This window comes from Eumetopias jubatus, unplaced genomic scaffold (genome assembly GCF_037043125.1).
Source record: "Eumetopias jubatus isolate StellerSeaLion01/CBP00866 unplaced genomic scaffold, mEumJub1_p1.0 scaffold_5, whole genome shotgun sequence".
Lineage (NCBI taxonomy): Eukaryota > Metazoa > Chordata > Mammalia > Carnivora > Otariidae > Eumetopias > Eumetopias jubatus.
The window spans coordinates 61,377,613-61,395,635 of record NW_028274811.1 but is presented as its reverse complement, the minus strand read 5'-3'; the positions used below and the strand labels follow the sequence as shown (position 1 = coordinate 61,395,635).

General features: G+C 41.7%; 1 protein-coding gene across 1 annotated transcript in view; it reads right to left on the bottom strand.

Moving 5' to 3' along the window:
* Nucleotides 1–18,023, bottom strand: part of RASGRF2 (Ras protein specific guanine nucleotide releasing factor 2) — a 225,033-nt gene that overhangs the window by 72,375 nt on the left and 134,635 nt on the right. The window contains exon 17 of the mRNA XM_028114573.2: nucleotides 16,883–16,972. Coding sequence (XP_027970374.1) covers nucleotides 16,883–16,972 — 90 coding nt within the window. The remainder of the gene's footprint in view (nucleotides 1–16,882; nucleotides 16,973–18,023) is intronic.

Here is an 18,023-nt window from a genome sequence, read left to right as displayed (position 1 = left end):
TCCCTTCTGGGAGTTGTAAAGAAAAATCCATGTTCTGGCCTTTTCTTGCTTCTAGAAAGCATTCCTTGTGAGATGGCTCTCTCACATCTTCAAAGCCAGCTATGGCTGCCTGAGGTTTGCTTTGCTCTGATCACTCTGACACTGACTCTTCAGCCTCCCTCTTCCACTTTTAGAGAATCTTGTCATTGCATTGGGCTTACCCGAATAATTCAGGATAATCTTTCTATCCAAGGGTCAGCTGATTAGCAACCTTAGTTCCAACTTTAATCTTAATTTCCTTTTCCACGTAAAGTAACATATTCACAGATTACATTAAGTAGGATGTGGACACCTGTGGACAACTTTGGGAATCCATTATTCTTCCTGCCACAATGTCTAATGCCTTTTTTGTTCCTTGCTCATCCTTTACTGCCCTCTTTTGTGTTAAATAAATCTTTTATAATGTACCACTTAAATTCTGATTCCACTAATACTATTATTATTATTTTACTTCCATTCCCCCAGCCAGGATCTCAACTTCAGGCTACCTATTATGTTGGTACTCCCTGTCTGCCTGCCACTGAGATAGCTAATATTTCTGACAACACCCAACATCATAGGCTTTTTTCCACACTCTGCTGTGCTCCAAATCGGGTCATCACCCTCTGACAACAAAGCTGCTGGCTTTCATAGCTTGCCCAAAGAGGCTGGGAACGATGGAATGAGAGCATCCCCAAGCTAAACTGCCAGACTCCTACTGCTCTTACCTATGATTCAGTAGTTCTTCCTGAATAAAAGCATCTCAGTTTTTTGTAAGGCTATAGTTGATCTTAGGAGTCCGTAAGAGATTGATTTTGATAATTTTGTCCAATTTTATCCTTGCTTTTTGGAAAGATAATCTGCCAAACTCTTCACACCACCATTCCCATGTTTTGTTTTGTTTTCTTTTTTTAAGATTTATGTGTTTATTTTGGAAAGAGAGTGAGTGCGTGTGCAGGGGCAGAGGGAGAGGGAGAGAGAGAATCTCAAGCAGACTCCCCATTGAGTGTGGAGCCCAATGACACAGGGTTCAATCTCATGACGCTGAGGTCATGCCCTGAGCCGAAATCAAGAATAGGATGCATAACCAAGTGAGCCACCCAGGCGCACATAAAATTTTAGCAAATAATGTATCACAGAACCTTTACCTGAAGTAGAGAAAGTCACCCAGTTTCTGAATTTGATAGCTTTGTAGTGAAAAGAGAATCATACACTCCCTAAAAACCTACCTACATTGGAAAAAAAAAAAAAAAGGATAACCTAAATTTGGATACCCGTTTCTCCTTTCAGATACATTAAATCATTTCATACTTTGGCAACAGGAGTATTGAGGTTATTGACAACAGCTTCAAACTATTAGCAATCGTTGTCCAAAGGCTGAGTTTAGTACCTATCATTTTTATTTGAATTTGAAAAATACCTTTGTTCCATAGATTTAGCAATGCTTCTCAAGATCCTTCTGACTAATGAAAAAACCCAGTGTGTCCAGTACTGCAACATACCTGAATAAAGTAGTATAATCATTATGCATAAAAATTAATCAGAACTTTAACTTTTGGAAACTATTCTGGAGCACATGCATGATCATAGCACCAGTATAGCTGAGTCCAGCCCTGGATAGTTTAAGATAGTGCCTATAAAAATCATCCATAGGAATGTCAGTCGCAGCAGATGGACTTGTGATACACTAGCATGGCTAGGCAATATTGGGGGGAAGCCTCATGAAACTCTCGTGTAAGAAAATCCCAGAACTGACCACAGAAGGTGAAATAAAGCAACTGGAAACCATTCAGACATCTTAGAGATGTTCCCTGATCCCAAACTTCCTGCCTCTCCATTCTCAGCATTCTCTATATCCAACAGAGCCATCTTTTTCTGGCACAGGCCAACCAGACAGTAGGAAAGTGTCCACAAGCAGAAAGCAGCCATAAATAAGTCCTGGGCACCAAAAAAAATGGGGCTTAATCCATTTGCCATGCTGCAACTCACACTACAAATTTGTCCTCACATAGTACCTTTCCTTCTGATTATCACTATGCTGGGAAAATTAAAGTTAATTCTCAAACTCTCCAGTAAATTAGACGTAATTATTCCTTTTTTGGTTACAAGGAAATTGATGTCCAAAAGAGCTAGTAAGTGACTTAATTCAGAACTTTAGGCTGTACACACAGGCTATCAGAGAACCTGTTCCTCGATCCCCTGAAATTCATGACAGCAAAATCCACATCAGGTGACCTTGTCTTCAACAATGGCAACAATTTGCACAAGATGCATTCACTGGGATGTATGACACTTTCAAGATAGAAGGTTGCAAACATAATTTGTACTATTAAGATACCAGTTCCCTATGGACCCCAAACTCAATCTCCCTTGGACTCTATCCAGAGTGGAATCCAGGCAACGTTTTCTGACTCACAGTAGAGCCTCAAGCTCTTTCCAAAATGATATAAGGTATAACACATAAACAACCTCAGGGGATACCTCTTCAAGGATGAAAGAGGCTGGACAAGCTCATCTTGGAAGTACATCTAGTCCCTTCTCTGGTTCTCCCCACTTAGATTTGCTGACATCTAACACTTAGCTAATTGTGAACTGAGATCATTATCATATTACTAACTTAGTCTTTCAGGCCTTAGACTCACAATTTAATCATCTGCAGTGCTTCTTTCTTTTTTATCATGCCCTACATGTAATCCATCACAAATGTCTACCCTAACATTTCTTAGATTTTTTTTTCCCCTTCCAGAACAGTCCCAAAGCATGTCCTACCAATACTACCATAAAAATATACTGGCGAGACTCTCGCCTCTTCTGTCCCCAATTACCTATCATTATACACAAGAATCCACTGTGGTGAATACCACTATATACCATAGATTGATTTAACACAGTTATTTCTAGGTCCCTTGACTGTGCCCAGAAACAACACTCCTTTCATTGGATGACCATGGGATGACAAACAATTGATACCTTTTGCAGTTAGGTTCCTAATTCTTGCCAGTATCACAGTCAGTAGGGGTTGTAATGTGCACATGTGTGTTTGTGTGTATGTGTGCACGCGCACACATGCCACATGCGTGCAATAAGTGAGGCAGGAAGAGACAGAGGGAATGAGTTGGGCAACATGCATTCTCTTCAGTTCAACACTGGGCTGTTACGATGATGGGGCTAGAGGTCTGATGGTAAACACAATGGTCTCTATTCTCAAGAACTTTATAAATCACGTGGATGAGACAGCCAGGAGTAACAGCAGGAAATATTCACTGAGCACTTAGCTGGTTCCAAACGCTGAGCTGAGAACTGCCACGGGTCATCTCAGTTAATCCTCCTGACAACTCTGTGAGGAAGATACAATCATTAAATTCCTCACTTTAAAATGAAAAAAAAAAATAATGAGACTCAGAGAGGCTGTCCTACATCATACAGCTGGACAATCAGCAGAACTTAGACACAGGTTTATTTGACAAAATCCACTCGCTTGACCACTTTTCACTCCTGACCCTTTGGAGACTCATTCTTAACTGTCCTAACTGATACGCCTTCTCTTTAAGGCCCTCACGGTCCGTTTTCCTTGAAGATAAAGAACTTCTTTTTCTACTGCCAAATCACCAGACACCACGAATCAGAGGCTGCTTTTCCAGAAAGCACTATCCTTGAGAAAAGGCACACAGCCTCTATTTCCCACCCTCCACAAAGGAAGAACGGAAGGTCAAATCCTCAGGATGAACCATTAACTCCTGAGAGGGCAAGGGGCTTCTTACCTGCGTCCTCCACCCACCGTGTGGTGCCAGGAGCAGAGCAGACACCCTGAGTCCGTCACAGATCTCACCAGAACCGCCTTCCACAGTTGGCAGCCTGAGTGTTTTCAGAACCAACACTGGAAGTCCACTAAGGATGGCAGGGTGATACTAAGGCTATGCTTTAAATGGGAGAGTTATGTGGTATACGAAGTATATCTTAATGCAGCTGTTGAAAACTTTCAAAATGGCAGGGCAGCCAATCTTTAAAAATGAGAGGCATCTATCTCTAAGTCATCATCAAAGGTAGCTGAATGGCAGAGTATATTTTAAAGAAATGCACAGTAGGCGGATTTTAAAATGACAAAGTAAATAAGTAAAATCTGGCTGGTGAGTTCAGGGGTTTCTTCCACTGGCCTTGATGTTTCTCTGAAGAAATGTTTAGGAGAACAAAAAATATGTTCAAACCCCCAAACATGTCTTCCTGTGTGCCAGTCAGTATCCAACTGCCCTCCTCAGGAATGCTTTGGTGCTGGGTCCTGAGCCCTGCTGGGAAATTAAACACAAACAGTGAAACACTCACAGGACACCAGGAATAAAAGGTGGTCCTTGAAACGTCCTCTTGTACAGAAAGTGACCGGATCTGGGAGGGAAGAAAGTGGAAATTCCTATTTGAAGAACTTGAATTAAAATCACTGGAGGCCAATTAATGAACTGGATACAAATTTACTGCCTACCAATTCATTGCTCAACTGTCTCTTGAAATATCAGCGGTATAAGGTTCTGAAACACCACTTTACAAAAGTAACTGGGTTTAATAGAATGCGCACTGGATTAGGAGCCCAGAGATCTGGACTCGAGTCCAATTTCTAGAATTTGTAGATCCCTTTACCTCGTTCAGCCTATTTCTTTATATACAGAAGAGGAAGTAATACGTGCCTTCCTACTTCCCAGGCTTGCTATGGTGGCCACATTTGCCATTACTTATTAAAGGGCTTTGAAATCATAAGGCAGTTTACAAACATAAGGTATAGGATTAGGTCTTCATAAATCCATAATGCTAGGAATGAAAAAGGGGAATGAGAACATCCCTGACCAATCTTTAACCCTGCATTGAGGAAGGTAAGCAGGAGGCAGGAGACACCAGCCTTTGCTAAGACTGTTTGCTTTTGGGTGCCTGCCTCTAGAGGGAACTGTGGTTTGTTTTAATGCCTAATCTGCAGGAATCAAGAAAACCGGCTCTGGTGGCATAACATTATTTGCCAGGTGAAGGTTTATCCTGGCTAAGATGTTCTACTACTGCTTTGAATTAATTCTGAATTGTGTACAGGATCTTGAAAATTAGAAGCAAGACAAAGAAAAGACTGTAAAGAGGAGGATTAGAGCCAGGTAACACCTGCAATGTTGCCACTCAAATGTTAAAACATATTTAAACATCTACCCTCAGAGTTTTTACAGCTGGTGATCCAATAATACCTGAAGGAGGAGACAGCCCCCCATGACTATTTGTTACATTTATTTAAAACACACACACACACACACACACACACACACACACACATATCACATCACATCACAATACCACTATTTTACTCTATTTCGACGAGTCTATTTGGGGTTTTCTACAAGTTTATGGCTCCTCATTTTTGAAGCCACTGAAATATCATTTGTTTCAGTGTAAGTCTTCTTACACTTCTCATCATGATGCCTGTGTAGAAATCGTGGCAATATTAATTTAGTCCAATATGAGAGACACTGCCTCTGCTTAATCTAACACCAGCTAATTCCCAAGACTATCATACATACCAGGGACCATGTGCCCATAAAGAGTAATTGCAGATCCAGAGGAAAAAACTGTCTCAAAGTTAAAAAAAAAAAACCACCCTATTTTCAGAGAAAGCTGACTAATTAGAAGGGTGCATGAAATACTTTGAAACTATATTAACCTTTTTTTTCAGGGTCATGCATTGAAGCCTTGTTATTTTGTTAATGTGACATTTTCTCTTGGTTTTCAAGTCCAAAGTTTTACAACATGGCCAATAGTTATACTGCTTATTATCAGTAACCTGTTGTTCCCATCTTGATCATTTGAGACTTTATGCCTATTCATATAATCTCCTCAACTGGATTGTCAGTTCTTAGAGAGTACAGGCAATGCCTCATATTTCATTTTTATCTTTCCATAGTACCTGGTTTGGCACCGGTCACACACAAAAAGACCTCTAGAACTAATGGAAGATGAAACAAAATCAAATAAACTTGTTCATCATTTAATCCAAAGACTGGGAAAGAATAGTGCTTTTAAGCCAGGCAGAGATTTCTGAATCTTGATACCAAACTTTCTGATGAACAATCGGATTTAGACCTTTGGTTTAAAACTTTAAAGCAGCTGACATTTCCCGGAGCCTTTTCCATCAGGGCCGGGCGATAAAAACATGGCAACTAGACTTCTCACCCTCTCCTACTCACCAAAATTTGTTCGGAAACCCCATCCCTGCATTGTCCCTTCCTTAACATCAATGGCCCAGTTTCTAGTCACAGCATTTCAAGAGCCAAGTTTTGGGTCCAGAATCAAGGTCCAAAGTCAGCATACAGGGAACACAAACCACCTACCAATGAGGAGTTTGCTAGCTTTTTCAGAGCTTTCTCTTTGACTTCTAAATGCCCCATAATTCCAAGAGACCAGCTCTCCCACAGAGGGCCTTCAAACGGGGACCATGCAATTCCCTGGGTAGCTGAGATGCCCTGGTAAGTGTAATGTGTCACAAAGGCCAGCTTCAATTTCATCTTAGAACGATAATTACAATTTTGAATTCAGCATCACAGACAGACAACGGCTACACAGGGAGGCCACTCTAGTGCCTATTGCTAAGCAACAGTTGTTAAAATCAAACTGCTCTCAGCTCTCAAAGAGTTGAAAAATCAGTCTGTTCAATTCAGAGCACTACAGGTGAAGGGAGAAGAGAAAGACTATTTAGAGATCTTGAGATATAAGGTAGATTTAAGTGACATGTTAATTTTAGATACATTCCCCAACTTCAAAATATTTGGTAGGGAATATGCCCAGGGGGCTCTCTCCCACAGGAAATAGTCCAGACATGCCTCTCTTTCCAAAATGAAAATATGCTCCTTAAGCTCAATTTGATTATGAATAATTTGGCCAGAGCTTTATTGGTTACCATGACACTACCAGTAGTAGTTATCTTTTGCTGCATAACTAATTACCCTTCAACTTAGAGACTCCAAACACATTTCCAGTCGGATAGTTTCTTCAGGACAAGGTTTTGGAAGTAGGTCAGCAGGGTGACTATGGCTCATGTTCTCATGAGGTTGTATCCAGATACCCACTAGGGTTACAGTCATCTGAAGGCTCGACTAGAGCTGGAAAATCCATGTCCAAGCTCACTCATCAGGCTGTCGGCCATGGGCCTACTTTCTAGTTTGTTGCTAGCCTCATGGGCCTCTCCTCGTGACATGGAAACTTGTTTCCCCCAGAACAAGTGATCTGAGAGAGACTGACCAAGACGGAGGCCAGTGTGCCTTCTGATGACTTAGGTGTCAAAGTCATACGTGATCACTTTTGCTTAATTTTATTTGTTAAAAGCAAGTTACTAATTGCTACCCACACAAAAAGGAAAGGAAATCAAGCTCCACCTCTTGAAGGAAAGAGTATGAAAGCATTTGGGGGCATATTTTTAAAACCACCAGACCACTGAAGAGAAATGTTCATGTCTTTCTCCAAACAAAATGGTGGCATTGCAGAAACCCAAAGAATGAAGTTCCAGCCATGCACTATATATGCTAGTTAGCCCCCCCATGACTATTTGTTACATTCATTTAAAACACACACACACACACACACACACACAACACATCACATCACAATACTACTATTTTACTCTATTTCGACAAGTAGGTAGAGGTTTGGATTGGTAATAGTTCCTGTACATCCTCTGTTCATTAGCCAGGTGACAGGATTCAAAGCTGTCACTTACTACCTATGTGATCTTAGACAATTTGCTTAATTCTCTGTATCTCAATATCCTCTATTGAGGATATAAGAGAATATAATACTAGTAACTATTTCACATCTCAGTTAACATATGTAAAGCTTAGAATAGTGCTTGGTATATAGTATACTCAATCAAATTATATAACCTTGTTGTTGCTATTGTCATGTTGATAATAAGGGCAACCACTCAATTTGTATACAGAAATACCCAACAGGGCAGTATAAGGTAGGGGTTTACATGATGTGGGTGTCACTTTGGGAGACCCTCTGCAAAAGCCATCCACAATTCTGATGTATTCACAATCGATAAAATAGGCTAATTACATGCTGTCAAGTTGCCTCTTCAGGTCTTCCCAGCACTTGTGAAGCCACAGGTTACAAATGCTGGTAAGAGAAACAACCTGAACCAGACACTGTTGGCTCCATAAAGTTAAGGACACATGGAGGACATGTGCTCTCAGGGGATGTTCCTGGCAGATGAAAAGCCCATTCTTCCTTTACCATAGACTTTAGAAACTTTAAGATTCAGTTCACCTGTACTGACTTGCATCATTGTGCAAAAGCAGTTCATTTCCTTTAAATTTTTAAAATTACATAATTTATTTATTTGAGAAAGAGAGAGACTGGGGAGGGGCAGAGGGAGAGAATCTCCAAGCAGACTCCCCGCTGAGCATGGAGCCCACCGCAGGGCTTGATCCCACAACCTTGAGATCATGACCTGAGCTGAAATCAAGAGTTGGCCACTTAATCGACTGAGCCACCCAGGTGCCCCAAAAGCAGTACATTTCTACAGACTATTTCTATTACCACACTTAATCTTTGATAAACTACTTTGAGAAATGTTGTGACTAAAAGCTTATCTCATCCTGTTTAATGCATGGAGCTTGATGCAATGCTACATAACCACAATAGTTCACTGATTATTCCTCCCAGTAGAAAATTCACTGAGAAATTTCATTTTTCATTACATACTGTTGGGGCTATCTACTACCCCTAACTTTACAGAGTAATGATTTCCAGTTTTTTGTAATGTTGACATGCCTATTATTGCTTATTTGCCTTATTGCATTTATTATGAAAGTTCAAAAAACCAAAAAGTCCAGGAAAGCACAAAGATTTTTAGTCTTATATGAGATTATTGTTTTTTGAGGATTATTTTTGTTTTATGATCACGGAGTCATCATTAGTGAAATTATTTCTGACTCATCAGAGCTTATGGTTCTTTCATTATTGAAAGTATTGTATGCTAATATTTTAAAATATGTAGTCTCTTCAGAGAATCAGGAGTCCTAGGTTGATTTTTTTCTCTTTATTTTTTTTAAGATTTTATTTTATTTGAGAGAGAGAGAGCGCACGTACGAGTTGGGGGAGGGGCAGGGGAAGAGGGAGAAACAGACTCCCCACTGAGCAGGGAGCCCCACATGGGGCTTGATCCCAGGACCCTGAGATCATGACCTAAGCTGAAGGCAGCTGCTTAACCGACTGAGCCACCCAGGCACCCCTCCTTTTTCCCTTTCTCTAATTAGTCTCCTCCAGCCTAAGATTTTTCACCTTCAAAATAAATGGGATTGTTTTCTATTACCATTTTTCTCACCATGGAAAAGTTCTGCAGAACCAGGATATAATCCTGGAAATGCACTAAAGGGCATATCCTGAGCATTACAAAACTGTCAGACTCCTGACAGAACTGCCAAGATGCAAGGCTGGCTTCATGTGTGCAACCTGTATTACACTGTGCCCCAAGCTTAGAAGGGCCCACACTTGGTTTAATGCTCAACTCTCACTGTCTTGAAATTCTTCAAAATTTTTTAAACAAGGGGACCAGCACTTTCTTATTACACTGGGCTCTACAAAGAATGCAGCCAGTCCTGGCAATAGAACATACCTCCTTGAAATAGTGCAGAACTCCAAGAGGTGAGAACATACCAAGGAAAGAAGACAGTAGGACACAGGGAAGGGGGAGATATGTAAGAACTAAGATAAGGGGTATTGCACAGAAAATTAAAAGATGGTGAGAGCCCCAAATAAGAAAAACTACATGCAGCCAGCATTTTAACCTTAGAATTCTCAACACCGTTGCTAACTTGGGTTAGACAGCCTCATTCCTTTGATGTCCTGATTACCAGGAAATAGGACACTGGGAAATAAGAGAATTAGACGGAGAAAGTGAGCACAGTCTTTCCAAGGATGGCAGATAGTGGAGCAGTGATTCTTAGCCTTATTTCTGTTTTCACACAATTCACATGGCAACACATTTCCATCAATAACCATCTCTCTGTTTTGGAGTGCCTGCCTCTGGGAGGAAGCTGATCAGAATCCTCAGGGGGATAAGGGCATTTTTTTTTTTTTTAAGATTTTTATTTATTTATTTGACAGAGAGAGAGAGACAGCGAGAGAGGGAACACAAGCAGGGGGAGTGGGAGACGGAGAAGGCTTCCCACTGAGCAGGAGCGCGACGCAGGGCTTGATCCCAGGACCCTGGGATCATGACCGGAGCCAAAGGCAGACGCTTAACAACTGAGCCATCCAGGCACCCCAGATAAGGGCATTTTGAAGAAGTCCCTGACTATTCTCATTCCACCCCAGCTACATACCATTGAGAATCACTGCAATGAAATATCGACATAGTATTAACTTTCTGAGTTTGAAACAGAAAATGAATCTGTGATTCCTGCCTGAAGTTAGTTTTACCTTGTGAAATAGACATTGGAAAAAGCCCACATTCTGTGCCTTTCTTATAAGTTCACTCAATAAATAGATAAGCCATTTAAACAGAGCTGAGTATTCTCACAAATCCTGAAAGAGACTGCAGACAGCAGGGTATATGTGACATTAATTTAATTCATGGTAACCAATATCCTACTGAAAATTTAATCCAATTCTCAATTGGATAACCGCTTGGAGATTTAATCCAATTCTCAATTGGAGATAAATGCTTCCTCTGACCAAATTATATCATTGTACTTAAGGCCCTCATTTCTGCAGTGTGGTGAAAGAAATCACAGATCCTCAATACCAACTGCTAGCCAAATAAGAATCTACCCACAGTGACTGATTTCACCGGGGCTCATCTCTCTGGGGTCACCAGCCGCTGTACCTGTCAGGTAAATGCCAAGTGGACCTATCAGTGGGAAGAAGATGAAAGAAATGGGTGTGTTGCAGACAAAGACAGGATCAAGAGTCAGTAACAACGTTAAGTAATTCCAGTTTCCCAAGATCTTGTTCTTTCTGAAGTCCATGCGGGATTAGAGGTACCACTGGGGCAAAGAGAGCAGGAACTTGGTGGTAGACAGATCTGAATGAGCCTCATTCTCAGTAACTGCAAGAACCAGGGCCAGGCCCTCCACCGCTCTGGCTCTCACACTTGCTTCAGAATCTATAAAACAGGATGAGAAGAATGGTCCCTGCTATTACTTCCACGGTGAGGGGGTGATGATGAGGCAGCCTCCAGATCTTTCAGATAAGATTACCCAGTGGAGGGGTAAAGTAGACCACCAGCAAAAGTGGTCAAGTGGAGGAGAAGAGATGGACTTCCTGTAGAACAGCTTGGCCAAAGGAATAGGAAACAATCAGGGGAGGGCACTATGGCCATCAGGAGTCTATTGCTAGGATGTAGGCCTGTCTCAGGAAATCTCATCTGTATCAACCTACCCTCCAGATGCAAGTGATTACAGGAAATCTGAGGTCACACATTGGTGGTTCACAGCCAAATGTGGTCCCCAGAAGTATTTTGTTTGACCTGGATGGTATTTTTAAAGAGTATGGATTCATTGCTAGCGTTTAAAGACAGATTTCACATAAATATCCAGCTTTCTGGCTTTCCTTTCAAATAGAAAAGAAAGAAAGAAGACAGATCTGACAGCCCTCATCTGTGATCCGTTGTGGCAAAAGCAGGGGGAGCTGGTAAAGGGGAGCCCTCTTACACACGGCATCAGCTCTCCAGCCCTTCCTTCAGTTACCTGCCCGGCCCTAAAATGGAGGAAACTGAAATGCAATCAAGTAGCAGTTAAGCGATGGGAGTGAATCAGAGACGTGAACAAGCACAATCAACTATATTGTACCTTTGCTGAGGAGAGATGGTAATAGAGGAGAAGGGTCTCCTGGAGAGGGCAGCACAAAGAAAGTGAACTTGGCAATGCAACATGGTCAGGAGAGAGGGTGCCCAGGCTAGCTGGAACAAGGCTCTGGGTCTGCTTGAAAGCATATGAAAGACATATGATGAGCAGAAGAGGTGTTCCATGTGACCTAGCTTACTGCCGGGCTCCTTCCCAGGAAAAGAATGCAGTGACCACCTGACACGAACATTCCTAGCTGCTGTGCAGGCTGGTACAGTTAAAGATGTAACTTCCCAGGTCCAAAATTCTTATTCCGGGCAGAGAGAGAGAGAGAGAGAGAGAGAGAGAGAGAGAGAGAGAGAGAGAGAGAGAGAGTGTGTGTGTTTAAAAATAAGACTTGGAATCATTGCTAATTTAAATTTGATTTACCAAAGCTCTTCATTTTTCATTAATAATAGTGATAATAATAATGTTTTACTTAAAAATATAAATTAGATACATTCTATCCCCAAAACCTTCAACTATCTATCTTTGGTGAAATAATGAAAAAATGTTTTTTACTTTAAAAAAAAAATAATGGAAAATAGGTCCCAAACTGGGATACCTCCAGTGGTGAAGGAGGTCAGACAGGTGAGGATGACAAATCAAAAAAGAGTCATTTATATTTAGGAATAAATGCAACAAAACAAATGTAAGACTTGCATGCTGAGAAATAAAAAACATTGCTGAAATGAGCACAGAGCTAAATACATAAAAAGACATTCCACATTCATAGATTAAAAGACTAAATATTGTTAAGATTGACAATTCTCCCCAAATCGATCTATGGAATCAATAGGATCACTATAAAAATTCCAAGGGAGACTTCCAATTTCAGCTCTGACATGTAAAGAACTTAGAAGCTGACACATTTGGTCTTTACAACAAATAAAACGTGGACAACCTGAAAACCAATGACTTTTCTTGGACACATCAGAAAATTGAGGTTGCAGGACAAATGACCATCCCCAAATCTGGAGGGACCGGTACATTCTGAGAGACACAGCTGGTATCTGCTTATCGGGAGCAGAAGTTGCTGGAGCCAGGAACTGGCAGCAGCCCTGAATGGTCATTTTGACCAACTGCTAGAGGCTGCATGTGGACCAGCATTACCGTGGGAACTGCTGAGGAATGCCTTTGTAGGGGATCCCCACAATACTTCTGGTTCTTGCAGGGAAGGGGGAAGAGCACCGTTGTGAAATATGCCCAGAGCCTTCTCCGTAAAAAGGTCTACACTGCAGGGGAAAAGAATGCCTAAGCCTTACCCAGCTTGAGGAAGAGCATCCCTCCCACTCCTGTCTTATCCAAGGAGAAAATAATGTATTCTAGGGGGGGTCAGAGCTTCCATGAGATAAACTGGGAAAGCTGCAACCAGAGAAAGAACAAACACACCTCCTCCAGAGTCCAGCAGTTCCCCGGCGTGGCTCCCCACTAGGACCACCTGGGGAAATTTAAAAAATGCTGATGCCCAGGATGTACCCAGACCAATCAAGTCAGAATTTCTGGGGATGGGGCCAGGTACCAAGATTTTTAAAAACTGGTCCAAGCCAAATTCACACCAAGTTCAGATCTATCATTGCCTACACAGGCTTGAGTGGTTTGGCAGAAAAGAAAACAGATTATGAATTATCTACTTTACAAGTACCAAGTATTTACCAGTAAAGAACTAACTATTTCTCTAAGCAATTGTAACTGTGCCATGAACTTTCCCATAAGTATATTCGACCATTCCTCTATTTTGTTAATTTACCTTGGTAAATTATGTGTGGTAAAACATATCATCTGCTCACAGATAACCAAGAGTTGCTTGTAGAACTTCCCTGCCATTATTTTTAGTCTCATACAAATAACCCACCTCACACTCATATTTCACTTTAGATGATTTCATAAGCTCTATAATTAACCCTAGGGCTGCAGGTGTGTAGTGAGCATCACGATGTGCCCTGATATGTGTATTCACTGCATGTGCATTTCTATTCATATCACAAATATATCCAAACTGCACCTGCAGATTCCCTGTATCAGCAACCCTCTGAAATGCACACATTTTAATTTCTACTTTAATGCAGAGCTTCCAAATTTGAGCAGATGCTTAAAAATGCACTGCAACCAGTGTAGTGACAGGCAAGACCTTGCTAATCATCCTTCATCTCGGTCTTGCATAGAGTTAAAGCTCCACTACAGGAAAGGGCACTTGATTGACTGATGATGACGACTGGTCCCACCCCCCACTCTCCAACTAACAAAATTTCCTATAGCTACTGCAATTTCAAGAATGATCTGGACTGGACTCATAAGCTTATTTAGTAGGAAGCCAATGACACTTAAGCTTCAGAGCCTCTCACTGTGTATGGGCTTCTTCCAAAGCCCTGGGAGCTATCCTAAAGGTTTGTATTTGTGATTTGTATGTTTTTTCTTTGAGGCAGTTGTGTAAGTGTTAGGCTCCCAAATTCTGTATCTTACTATATAAGTGGGCCCAATGCAACTTGGCTGCCAATCAGAAGGCAAGTACTAAATACACTGTTAAATCTTCATAATGTGAAGTTAACAAGGATTGCTTTAGGGTTGCAATCATACCCACAGAATTAGGCCTTCCTTCATCTCCAATGAGGAACCTCCAATAGAGGCAAAGGGAACATGATATGGAAGGAGAGACCTGCCTATCTTTGGAAAGGGCTGGGCTCTAGGTCCTAAAAGAAACTAGTGGGGGGAAAATCCAGGCTTTTCCAGGGTGTGTGGAAATTAGGCAGGCCCAGACGCTGGAGAGTGGATCACCAGGCCACCTTCCACAAAAAAAAAAAAAAATCAGCTTTCTCTGCTCTCAGGGCCAAGCAGGTGCAACCTGTCTGGGGTCTTTACAAAGAAAACTTTGTCCACTTTCTTGCTAAATTTGAAGTTCCTTTTAATGAAGTAGCAAAGCCTTCCAAGCAATAATTAAAGAGAAATGGCTTAACATGCAAATGCCTGGAGTGAATATTTGAAAACATACTTATTAATTGACTGGTCTAACCCAGAGCTGCCAGACTCCTGTGTATTTAGATGGGGGTAGGAGTGGGAGAGGATAAAGCAGGAGGGAACCTGAAGAAAGCCTGAAACATGGAAGCCCAATCTGCATACCATATGGCCAGGAATATACTGGCCCCCACTCCAAAATAAACCCCCTTTCTTACCACCACTAGCCACTGCAACTGACCCATGTGCAACCTGCCACCCTTACAGCAGGGCCACAGCCACCGCCAAATCCAATCCCTTATTTCCCTGACTTCTAAAATGGAATCAGGTGGCACCAGACCACATTCCAGGCAACACCAGCAGCATGGTCATAAAAAAACAGTGTGCTGGTTCAGGATCAGGCGACCCTGCCCCTCCCTCGCCGCACTGGCTATGGGCAATCACCATCCACCCCTCCTCAGCTGGCTCAGTGAAGGGAGCCTTCTTCCTAAGCTATTTCAGTAGCAGCGGAGAAGTAAGAAGAAAGGCAGCAGAAACAGCAGTGTTCCAATGGTGCGGAAGACTTGGCTGTTTTGGTTCCTTTATCCTCTGGCCCATTATGCATGCACAAGCCAAAGTCAGATGCCCTTCTCTAAAGCTCATCAGAACTTTGCTGCAATCCCAGGTGAAAAAGAAGGACCTTCGCCCTCCCCAGCCTCCAGCAAATGCGGAAATAGGCTCATGGAGAATTAACATAAAAACTCTTTTTCCTCATGAACCATATTTAAATGACAAAACCTATGAGGAAGTTCTGTACGTTACTTTTTCCAAAGATGGATTGACTTGTGAGAACGAAAGACAGGAGGAGAGGACCTCAAAAAATCAGTTGGTTGCCAATTCTGCTGAGAGCGGAATGAAGACTCCTTCATCATTTCACCAAAGAGATGTTCGTTATTAGGAGTGGAGTCGACAACAGAAGTCAACTGGATTGACAAGACATCAATGCTATTACTGTTATAGGCTGTTCTGTGTTATGTTGATGGGAATTTGGGGGGAAGGTTTTGAGAATAGTTAGCGCAAATATACCCCAATTTTCCTGACTACGTCCAATGCATCATGTGCGACAAAATACTGGAGGTGGAATGTGGTTAATCTGCAAAGAGTTCCACTCAGATGGGATATATACATATATATATGTATAATTCCTATGGTAGTTCGTGTTCACTTTAGAAAGAATTCACACAGATAGTACTACTAGTTACTATTGTTGAATACAGGTTCATAGGCTTTGGAAATGGACTCTTTTGTGGTAAGTGAACAATGGCTAATTAACAAAATACACCCTCACTCATGGTTCTACAAAGCGTGATGATCTGAACCCATGGGGTTAGTTTAGGTGAAGACCCCCAGAGCAACAAAGTTGTTTAAACCACATACAGATTTGTTAAGCAATAGTCCCTCCACCCTCCTTCCCTCCATAAGCCATCCCAACCGCCTTGTATATGCTTTTACCATTTTACTCAATTATAAAGGAAACATCTGTTCCTGGTAATCTGGCTAAAAAGGTTAGAGAACTCCATAAAACAACATGGGAGAAATATCACATCCTTCTGTGATACAGAAGTTCTTCAAAGTATCACCCACACAATACCAGTATAAGACTCACCCGAAGGTGCTTATTTAGAGACAGTGTACAGGTGAAGGACAGTGGGAGATACAGGCTTCTGGCTATGAAATGAATAAGTTAGGGGGATAAAAAGCACGATGTAGGGAATATAGTCAATAATATGGTAGCTACATTTGTGGTGGGCACAGCATAACGTACAGAGATGTTGAATCACTCGGCTGCACACCCGGAACTAGCGTCAAAGTGTGTGTCAACTATACTCAAATAACAAAATTAAAAATAAGTTAGTACATAAATAAATAATAAGTAAATCAAAGGCCATCTGACACGCTGACTTAGAATGGGAGCTGGGAGTCTGCCTTCTTAGTGAGCTGCCCAGTATCTCATCAACACCGGCAGGCAAGCGCCACTGATTTAGTATACGTTCCCGTCAGTCTGTACATGGCTGCTCAGCCACACTCACCTGGTGGACTTCCGTGTCCTGCCGCTGCTGTGGCAATGGCAAAAGCAGACGCCGGTGAAACAGAGCAGTGGGAGTTGTCAGCCGTCTGTCCTGGTTATGCAGAAGAATGGAAATGGCATGGTGAGGCAGATGGGTAATATTCTGTAATGAAAATTCTCATTTTCATTCCTGCACTGGATGAAGGGTTGGGCCAGACACCCTGTATTTTTTTGTTAAACATCAGTAATCCACTCTAAGTGTATACCCAAGAGAACTGAAAGCATATCCACGCGAAAACTAGTACATGAATATCCCTAGCAGCATTACACATATTACTCACAACAACCAAAACAGTACAAACACCCAAATGTCCATCAGCCATGGAATGGATAAACCAGATGTGGTAGAGCGATACAAGGGAATATTATTTAGCCACAAAAGGAATGAAGGACTGATACCTACCACAACATGAATGATCCCTGACAACATTATGCTAAGCGAAAAGGCATGTATTATATGATTCTATGCATATGAAATGTCTGGGAGAGGTAAATTCCCAGAGACCGAAAGTAGATTGGTGGTTGCCAGAGGCTGGGGGCAGGGGGGGTGGGGGGTGGGAATGGGGGGTGACTGCTAATGGGTACAGGGTTTCTTTTTAGGGTAATAAAGATGCTCTAGAGTGAGACAGTGGTGATGGCTGCCCGATCTTGTGAACATATAAAAGTCACCGAACTGTATACTTGAGAAGGGTGAACTTTATGATATTTGAATTATATCTCAATATAAAAAATAGTTTTTAAAAAATTTCCTACATCATACTACCGATAGAATTTTCTGCTCAAAACACCTCTAAAGTGAGGATGCATTATAAAATCAAAAGGATGCTCTGAGCACTGTTTTGCAGCCCCTTCCCTCCTCAGACATTTTACGCACAGCATCTGATAATGCTGATGCCAACCTCACTTTTTTCCTCATTCAGGCTTTTAGTGAAAATAACTCACTGTGACTCTGACCTGAAGGGTTTTTATTAGTTTGCCCCTAAAGTGATCTAGTCATGCTTAAAATAAATAAATATGAGGCCAGGCAAAGAGCTCCTTAATACACCCAAGTAGAAAGCACAGAACAGCTCTACCCTCTCCTCTAGCAGTAGCCTTTAAATATT